General features: G+C 46.7%; 1 protein-coding gene across 1 annotated transcript in view; it reads right to left on the reverse strand.

The window, feature by feature from the left end:
- LOC115363721 (homeobox protein Hox-C9-like) overlaps positions 1 to 7,376 on the reverse strand; it is a 9,275-nt gene extending 1,899 nt beyond the window's left edge. The window contains exons 1-3 of the mRNA XM_030057990.1: positions 7,226 to 7,376; positions 5,814 to 5,924; positions 2,075 to 2,779 (exon numbers count right to left, since the gene is read on the reverse strand). Of these exons, the coding sequence (XP_029913850.1) occupies positions 2,075 to 2,779; positions 5,814 to 5,924; positions 7,226 to 7,376 (967 nt within the window). The remainder of the gene's footprint in view (positions 1 to 2,074; positions 2,780 to 5,813; positions 5,925 to 7,225) is intronic.
- Positions 7,377 to 9,983: the final 2,607 nt, after the last annotated feature.

The following is a 9,983-nucleotide window of genomic DNA, read 5'->3' on the forward strand; positions in this document are numbered from 1 at the left end:
ATAAATGTTTTTGTGGTTGTGTGTGTGTGTGTGTGTGTGTGTGTGTGTTTCTAGAGAGAGAGAGAGAGAGAGAGAGAGAGAGAGAGAGAGAGAGAGAGAGAGAGAGCGCTGAAGCCTGAAATCAGTGGAATAAAAGTGTTTGCGTAAAATTGGGTCATAATTGGTTGTTGGGCATCAAGCGCGAGGCGGCGGCTTATTACCACCACAGGAGGATGACGTCACTGAAGATATTTTCCTACACAATAGAAGGTGAATGTTTGATTTGCCCGTGATTTCCACCCGGTGGGACAGTGAGCTGCTTTGTGCTCCAACATGATCATTTCTTTCAAAACGCACATCAGTCGTCAGCCTACAGAAATGATCCTCCAGCCTCAGAGCAGAGCCGCCAAATTTTTAATACATGAATTTAGATTTTATTGCATATTTGATGGAGTTAGCCCGTTTTAAATCTACTGCCATCATTATAATTTACAATAACACGATCCTGTGAGGCAGATGGAAACTTCCATGCAGCACCGTGCAGCTTTTTTATTTTTACTGCAGCAGATCTCCTCGCTCCTCCGCTCGGTTTCACGTTTCAGCAGCAGCTCTGCGTCCAAAAGACCCGTTTAACACAAACTAACACAAGGACACCCACCGCACATATTTACAGTTATACTTCCCTCAGGAGCAAGAAGAAGAAGAAGAAGAAGAAGACAGCTTCTCTTGGGGAAAACATGACAAATATTTAACATAAATAGTTTAGGCTGCAGCTGCCAAGTCCAGCTTCAGTTTGTACAGCACCACTGTCTGTCTTTCCTTTGGTTGTCCTCTGTACCACTCATAGTTGTTATTTCTTCCTCCCTCGGTGGAAAAGGGACTTGAATAAAACAAAGCCCTGATGTTGGAGTTACAAACACACAGGACATTCTGCTGGACAGGAGCCTGCACTTGCAGGCTGTTTTTGCACTCAAAAATAGCAATTATCAACATCATGCTGAAAAAACAGCCTTACAACTTTGTAAAATATTGACAATGGAATTAAAAGTGTCTGTCTGACATATTAAATGCCCAATACTTCAATACTGAAGTAATTCAGTATTGATTAAAAAAAAAAAAGTTTCTCAGGTTCTAATCTAAGTCTGTCTTTCTTTCTGTGCCATTAAAGTGTAAAGTCTGTGGACTTCACACTTTGGGAAGTGCAGTGAGTGAGAAAAGCCACATTCTGCGGCTCTGCTGGACCAGATAACAGCAGACTTGGTGTTTTATGGTGGATTGCTGTGAGAGCCAGACGGGCTGTAATTGAAGTGGGGGTGGGGGTAAGGGGGTTGTAAAAAGCCCCAGTCCACCGTCAAAGGCCTGGCAGACCGAGCCGACCCGGCACGGCCCGGCCCGGCTGCTGAGAAGCGGAAGAGGGGCAATTCAGCTCCTCTGGGGCAATAAATTAATTTCGGGATAGAAGGGATGTATGGGGGCAAAATGACTCCTTTTGTCTTCTTTCTGCGAGGCGCTTCCACTTTTAACAGCCCGCCGTAAAAAGAGAGAGAGAGAAGAAGGGAGGGAGAGAGAGAGAGAGAGGAGTCACCTTGTCTCGCCTCCAGACGGACCAGCTTCCCCCTCCGGCTACTGCCATGGTCGACTTCTCTCTCTCTCTCTCTCTCTCTCTCTCTCTCTCTCTCTCTCTCTCTCTCTCTCTCCCCCTCTCTCTCTCTCTCTCTCTCTCTCCCTCTCTCTCTCTGCCTCCCCCCCTGTCTCCAAACACAATCCTCCTTCCTCCTCCACTCTTTTCTATTCTTCCTCTCTCCTCCTCTACCCATCTCTCTCTCTCCTCCCTGTTTTTCAGTTTGTTTACATTCCTTCATTCTCTCCTCCGCCTCTTTTAGTCTCTTCTCCTTCAACTTCTGTCTCCTCCCTTCCCGATTTCTCTCGTTTTTCTTTTTTTCTCCTGCCCTTCCAAGCATTTTCGCTCTTTTTTCCTCTTCCTTCAGTTTCTTTTCTTTCTTCTGCTATCATTTCTTTTATTTCTCTCCCTCTCTTCTTCGTCTTCTGTGCACCCTTCCATCTTTGCTTTCTTCTTCTCGTCCTCTCTACCCACCTTGTATTTCCGGTCCTGGTACCGTCTCCTCTCCTCCGGTCAGACCGTCCTCCTCCACCCCGAGTCCCGGTGCCGAGCTGCCGCTGCTGCAGCTGTCGCTCCGGCTGGTTTGGACCGGAACCGTCTGACGTTCCCCGTTACTTCCGCCGATTAATCCATGGTATCTTCTTTCACTGAGCACCGATAGTCTTCCTCCTCTTCCCTCCTCTTCCTCGGTGGTGACAAACCGCCCGTCATCCTCTGAGTGTAACGTTACCGGACCGCTCTCACGCTGCTGCTCCGGCACGGGGAGGCTCATGCTGAACGGAGCCCGGTGATGGAGCGAGGCGGTCGGGCAGGAGGTGAACACGGGCTGCGACTGCACAGGCGCGCGACCGCCCGTCGATAAAACACCTTGCCGGCCGTCTGAGGGCGCGTTGGTACCGTTCCGGCTGTCGTGATGGACTTCAGACTCGCCCGGTGCGTCCCTGTCTGTGTAAACCTCCGGAGAGCCGGTGCCGCCCTGAACGTGAAGGGACTCCAAACCCGGAACCGAATTCCCACCGGAAGCACAGTAGGCCAAAGATTTGTGATGACGCGGCGTGTCGGTTGCCATGGTTAGGCTGCTGAGACCGGACAGGGCTCCGGTTGGAGGCGGGTCGGGCCGGTTCGGCCCCGGGTCACGTAGGAAGAAGGGCAACAGGGGTGGCTGCTGCCGGTTGCCTGCTGTGAACCGTGAACACGCGTGTCAGGCTCTCCCGCCACCGGGAAGGGGCTGAAGCGCGTGTCGCTGCACCGCGGGAGGCTGCGCTCGTGCTGTTACTGCCTCCTCTCCGGTGGAGCCGCGTGACGCCCCGGCGGAACAGGAGGATGAGGCGACACCAGGGGGAGAAGCTCGTGCAGCTGCTGGCGCAGCAGCATCATCATCATCATCGTCATCATCATCATCCTGCACCTCCACTCCCAACACACAGTCTGACGCGCGAGCCCACTTTGTTAGTTGGTGCCGCGGCGGGGGGCCAGAGCGCGCGCCAGCCAGCGTGTTGACTACGGAGGTGCCGGTGCGTCGCGAGGCAGGAGGAGGAAAGATGGGATGTGCGTGCGTGTGTGTGCGCGAGCGCGTTTGGGGAGGCGGGTGGGGGGGGGGGGGGGGGGGGGGGGGGGGGCGGCAGTAACCTAAGATGAAAGACTTAACGGTTCTTGGGGAAGTGATCTCTGGTGCGTGTTCACTGTGTGTGGTTATGTGTGTGTACATTTGCGTGCGTGCGTATGTCTGTGTGTGTGTGTGTGTGTGTGTGTGTGTCTGTCTGTCTGTCTGTGTGTGCGCGCCTCCTGAAAGCATGCTTCCCGGGACGGAGGGGGTGGGGGGTTGTGTTTTGGAGAGTTTGGCTGGAAACGCTTCCTGCTCATCGGCCAATGGCAGTCTGGGGTTCACGGGCAGGCCCCGCCCCTCGGCTGCGGCTCCAACAGTTCTTCTTTCTTTCTTTCTTTCTTTCTTTCTCTCTTTCTTTTCTATTATCTCTGCCTTTCACCTCCCTCACCTCTCTTCTCTAACAATTTAATTTTTAATTTATGTCGCAGAAATAAGCCGCAGGTCCGGGCCGTCCATTAAAATGCTCTCTGTCCATATTTCACCGCCGCTTCAAATGAAAACCACGCCGAGTTTAAATCCCTGAAAGCAGCAACAGCAGGATGAAGGAGAGAGGAGCTTCCCTCATGTCTCTCTCTCTCTCTCTCTCTCTCTCTCTCTCTCTCTCTCTCTCTCTCTCTCTCTCTCTCAAGCTGCGTCCAATTACAGGGCAGCTCAGTGTGGAATTTCCCCTCAGATTCGGGCCTGTGTAAAGCTTTGTGTGATGCTCTACATGCAGTATGAATTATTTTTGAGTCCCCTGACCGCGCTGAGCAGGAGACACTTCGGCCCATATCAGCTCCTCCCGCTGATGCTGAATATTTGGAGAACATAATCTCAAGAGCAACCGTGCGTGTACACGCTGCTCGTTGGACCACTGACGCATTTTAATTTCACAAAGAAAAAAAATTGCCCCTCAGTTTGTGACTTTTACGCGTCAGTCTTTTTCTCATCAAGGCCTGGGACCGTTCGGTGCGTTTACGCGCCCCGTCAGAACCGATTACTCCACAATCACAAGGCTGTGCATTATACTTTATTTACTTGAAAACATGCACACGCACGCGCACCGGAGTGATGGGAATTGAGTGCATGTTGTCAGTTCACATTCGTCCTGATCAGAGATGGAAGGACACACACAGCAGAATTACACATACACACACAGCTCTACTTTACGCACGAATATTACGCACACATTTAAAGGTTGTTTGAGTGTATGTTGGCGTTTTTTGTTAGAGCTATTCGCTATGTATAACATAAATCTATATTTATTTATTTTATTTGTTTAGGCTATTTATTTATTTTTACATCTGTAGAACAAAAGCCATACTCCTGCTGTCAATAATTGTCCTCGTTGAAAGTAAAATCAGCATTAAGCTTCTGGAATCCTGTGCGCACTAATCACACTTCTCAGCTCTACAAATTAATATAGGCTATATAATAAAAAAAAAAAAAAAAGAAAAAAAATCTGGACCTCAATTAAAAGTGATATTAACAAAAGGTCTAAGCGCAGGGCAACAGCAGCAAAAATCCGCTTTTTTCAGTTTGTGTCCTTAAAACTCAAAGAAGCGCATGACAGGAGAACAACAGGATCCCTCACTTTCTCTCTCTCTCTCTCTCTCTCTCTCTCTTTTTTTTTTTTTTTTTTTTTTTTTTTTTTTTTTTTGGAAAATGGTTCGTCTTAGTTGTACAAAAACACGTTAGCGACGCTGGTTTTCCATCAGATGACGCACTCTCTAGAATTCATGCACAATTAATCCCTTGGTTTTAGACGAGAAAAAACCCTTCGTGTGTATTTCGTTTCTTTTATCAGGAAACAGCTACCAGGTCTCTAAATCACTAAAATTAGCTACAATTAAAGCTGAATATACAGCTGGAAGAAATTACATTGTTAATTATTAATATTATTCCGTTGATATAAACAGAGAGTTTACGGAAAGTAAATATTTTGTCCTGTTTCTAAAAAAAAAAAAATTACAAAAAAAAAATTACAAAAAAAAAATGCATAGCCTACAGCTGTTTTTTTATGGTGCAGTTTTGAGCTGGGAGGGAATTCAAACGAAAACATGCTGCGCCTTCACTGTTTTCAAGTAAACTCATAATCCTCTCTCGGTCCTCCGGTCTGCTAACAACCTGCGGCTTTCCATGAACAAAAGGAGCTTTTCCTTGTTGTCACTTCCATGTGTGTCAGCGCTGCCTCTGCACACACTCTGTTTCACTGAAACAGCTCAACATTATACAAATTAAATGCACAAGCTCCACTCTGCTGGGTAAAACCGGGAGCTGGGAAAGACTGTTTATCCCAACATGGAGAATCTGCCTGGAAATGTGAAAATTTTCTCGTCTAAACTGCCAATGAGAGCCAAAAAAAGTTGAAAAAGATGAAAGATATTAAGAAATAAAAAAGAAAGAATTTTTAAAAAGTGGTGCTGCACGGGCCTGCATGTGGAATGAGCCGCTTCATCTGCTGTGGCTGAATGGTGGAGAAGGGACTGGTATTAAAAAATAAAAATAATTAAAAAAAAAAAAAAAAAAATGGTTACCTGCGTTAAATAAAACGGATCATAAGCGCGTGAACTGGTCGCTGACAGCCTCTCAGACCGGAAGTAGATGTAGTTTCGGTTGAAACCAAACATCTCTGCTGCTCTGCACATTGTGGGCAGGACTCGTCATGGTCAAGTGCAGTGCGCCGCTGCTGCCTCCAGATGGCGCTGCCGCCGTCGCAGGGCTGCTCTTTGTTAGCGGCTGTAAACAAGAAGCGTCAGCGACATACAAGACATGCAAACAGCTGCTGCTGCACAGAGGAATTTATTCTAATTCAGCTGCCTGAATCAATCAAAAGTAATAATAAAAAAAAATAAATAAAATCAAGGCGAATTATTTTGAGAATAATGCAGGACTAATGCAGAGCAGATGCAGGATCGTGGCCTGATGCGTTCTGAATATCTGTAGAGATTCTGCACTGAGGCAGTAAAATCAGCTGAGAGTCACAAGTCTGGACGGAACAAAGTGTCTGATGGTATATGGAGTGTTTTTGGTGGAAGGCGGCTGAGGTGAAATTTTGTTGTCTGATTATCCAAAGAGCACATTCATAGTTAGAGATAATATCTAAATATCGACCTAGTTGAAAATACAAAACACACAAACACACACACACAAACACACACACACACACAAAAAGTTTCCAAGACTCAAACAATCAGTTTGATGCAAAAGGCAACAAGTGGAAACTTCACAGCTACTTCTTTTTATTCCCTTGGGTGTTTATCAGTGAGATAATATAACCCCAACCCCTAATTTGGTTTAAATCCCACTCAGCATGCCGCCTCATACTTACCACCTCTACATATAAGACTTTTTTTTTTTTTTTTAGTTAAAGCAGTTTGCAGATCATTCGTTTCGCCAGCGAAGGGGCCAAACCTCTTCTAGACATATAACTAAGGCCAGTTGACCTGATTCAATTTCCTTGAGATGCCTATGACCTGAATGAGAATATGCACAGACTCAGCAAATAATTAAATCAACTATTTGTCACAACTGCTCAATCAAACTTGTTCCAGTTTCCTATCAGATCCGACGTGAAATCACATCGCTGATTCTCTAACTTGTTCGTCATCGATAATCGATAAATAAACTTCAGATCTGCTGTTCCAGGAGGACAATGAAAAATAGAAGTGTCCTAAATTCCCACATGTTGCGTGATGACGCAGAGCCAAGAGCCTCATCACACATGAGGCGCAGCTGGCTGATGGGATGTTTGGCAAGTTTTTTTTTTTAGGGTAAAAATAGACAGTAGATCTGCTTCGTGCACGCGCACACGTGGCCTCCAGATTAGACTAATTTCATTTCAGATTCAGAGAGAAGATGCAGACGGACCTACTGTCAGTGATCACACGCACGCACGCACACACGCACGCACACAGAGTTGCGGTCGAAGGCAACGTGAGCAGAAACTTACCGGCTGCGGAGGAGCAGCGGGCCGGCGGGTGAGTTTCTCTCTCAGGGTGTGGCTGTGTTCTCGCCTGTCCTGTCAGTCATCCTGGTACCGGTGCAGTTAAACCTTAACCCCCTCCATCCCCCCGCCCAGCCCAGCCCCGCCCCTCCCGCCGGGCTGTCCCGGGACCCTCCGCCGGGCTGGGCTCCTGCTCGCCGCTGCGGTGCGTCTCTCTCTGCGGGCCCGGGCTGCTGTGGAGCCATGACAGGGAGGTTTAGTGGGAGAGGGGGGAGGGGTGTGTGTGTGTGCGTGTGTGTGTGTGTGTGTGTGTGTGTGTGTGTGTGTGTGTGTGTGTGTGTGTGTGTGGATAACAGACAGCTTTCTGCGTCCAAAAAAAGAAACTCTAGGCTCGCATTCTCTCTCTCTCTCTCTCTCTCTCTCTCTCTCTCTCTCTCTCTCTTCTTTTCCTATAATTATAAACAGAAGAAGAGTTGCTTACAAGCCAGACCCTCCACCCCCCCCACCCACACACACACACCCTCCAAATGGCAGAGGAACCCCCCACCCCCCCACCCCCCCCCCCCCCCCCCTCTTCCCCTTCCCCTTCCGGTCAAACTCGTATAACCCGTAACCATGACAACGGGGCCCCCAGATCGCTATAAAGTTTTACAGCACAGAAAGAGGCCTGAAACTCTCTCTCTCTCTCTCTCTCTCTCTCTCTCTCTCTCTCTCTCTCTCCCTCCCTATGTGTGTGTGTGTGTGTGTGTGTGTGTGTGTGTGCAATGGACTGCCTGGGAAAGAAATGAGCAGAATCCATATCGGCCCAGATCCGTGAAGCTGTTTTCCATTCAAATAAAACCAGTCTCGGGGGAAAATTGGGGGGATTTTTTTTTTTTTATGAAATCAGGACATCGGTCGCATTAGGAGAATTAAAACATGAAAACATGTTATTGGACTGAATCTGCATTTGTCCCGGGCGCATGCTCAGTGACCTTGGAGTGTGAAGGTCGAGGCGGCTTAGGGAAGCGTTTCACCTGCTGTCGGCCTCAGATCCGGTCCTGTCTGTGGAACTCATCATGGCTGCTCGCTCTGGGCTATTGTGCATGAATCGATCGAGTCTTAGCATCGATGATCTCTGTTAGCTTTGATAAACCATCAAACCACTCAGAGCCGAAAGCTGCAGACAGAGCACGGACATAAAAACACCTGGAAACATCTGCGGAATGGATTTGGGGGAATCCTGCAGGAGAACGTTTGATCCAAAATGAGAGAGCAGCTTTTTGAAGAAAAAAAAAAAAAACTCTTAGGCTACATTAGGTTTGACTGTGCTTAATTACCTATTTATTAACTCCATAAACTCCCATTTCCCCTCAGTTGTCTCCTTCAACATCCTCAGAGTGATTAAATATGACTTTTACTTGTTTGATGCTGAGGGGAAATATTCAAACCAATATGCCGTTGCTTTACGGCTGCAGAATCACATCACATAGAAAAGATCCAGTTACATGTCCTGTGCGTCATTTTAGACACATTTCCCTGGAACTCGGCAGCTCATGGTTGGCATCTTTGGAAACCTCGAGATGCATCTGTAAAGACGAACCCAGAGACAAATAACAGACTAAAAGGATGACAGACCTGTCGAGTATCAGCACAGCAGCTGAACTGATGTTGCTAAATTATATGACATAAATATTATTCCCATCATCCTCACTGATCCATCATCATCTGCAGACTTTATTGTAGACACTCTAATCTGAATATTAATTAAAATGTAATTATGGAAACTCTACGGCACCTTCATGCACCTGTAAGTCAGCTGGAGAGTCTCCCTCCTTTACTGACCCGTTTTTATCTTTTATTAGTGAATCACATGATCAGCCAGCATGATAAAACACCTTGATAGTCCAGGATTACACAACAGTGTAATCAATATAAAGTTAATTTAAATAAATAAATAAGGTGCCTTGTTAGCTGCACCAAAGTTAAATAAATAAATAAATGCATAAACAAAACAGAATCACCCACATTTTCTTAAAAGAAAAAGAGTGGCCTCCCTCTGTTGAATATCAGGCGGTAAAAACTTTGCAAATGAACGTGTAGACTTTGGGAGTCAATCCAAAACTAAAGCCAGACATTTTAGAGCTGCAGCCTCCTACAGTATGAGAACTTCTCTGTGGCCAAAAAAGTCAACAGTATATCGTCCTAAAAAAAAAAAAAAAAAAGAAAAGAAAAAGAAAACGCTACAAACTGAAAAAGCCTTTAAACAACGCTCAGGTTATGAAAACAATAAAACTACACTCCCAGTCGAGGGCAAACTTCCTTTAAACCTGACCCCGGAAACACTAAAACTAAATAAATAATTATAATAAATTAAATCATTTATTTATGGTTATTTTTTAAGGTGTGATCGTAGGTGCAGAAGCTTCCAGATTTCAAAGCGGGGCAGACTTGTGCTGCGGACACTTCCTGCCCGGGAGGAGAGCGCAGAGCCGCATCTCTCTCCTCACGCCGCTCAATGTGCCAGAAGCTCGTCCGTCTGGCTTCACACGCATTTCATAAAGTCTGCTGCTGTCACGCATGTTCAGATCCCATCGCATCCCCGCAGTGTGCGTGTTAAAGTGCAGCTCAGCTCCACTTCGTCCATCACTTCATATACATGAGCGATGATTTAAAGCTGCATGACTGGTGGAATAATGGAGTGTATTTTGTCCGCTTGGTGGTCGTGCTGTGCGTCGCGACGTGGCACTTCCAGGCTTCGATTTTTACCAATTTGTCCATTTCTGATCATCAGAGGTTATATTTTTATTTCCACATCCTCTAAAATAATATTGTGCTCTTTGTCCTCCGCCCCTCTGCACTGACTCCTCACT

The sequence above is a fragment of the Myripristis murdjan genome, chromosome 8, assembly GCF_902150065.1.
Source record: "Myripristis murdjan chromosome 8, fMyrMur1.1, whole genome shotgun sequence".
In the NCBI taxonomy this organism is placed as follows: domain Eukaryota; kingdom Metazoa; phylum Chordata; class Actinopteri; order Holocentriformes; family Holocentridae; genus Myripristis; species Myripristis murdjan.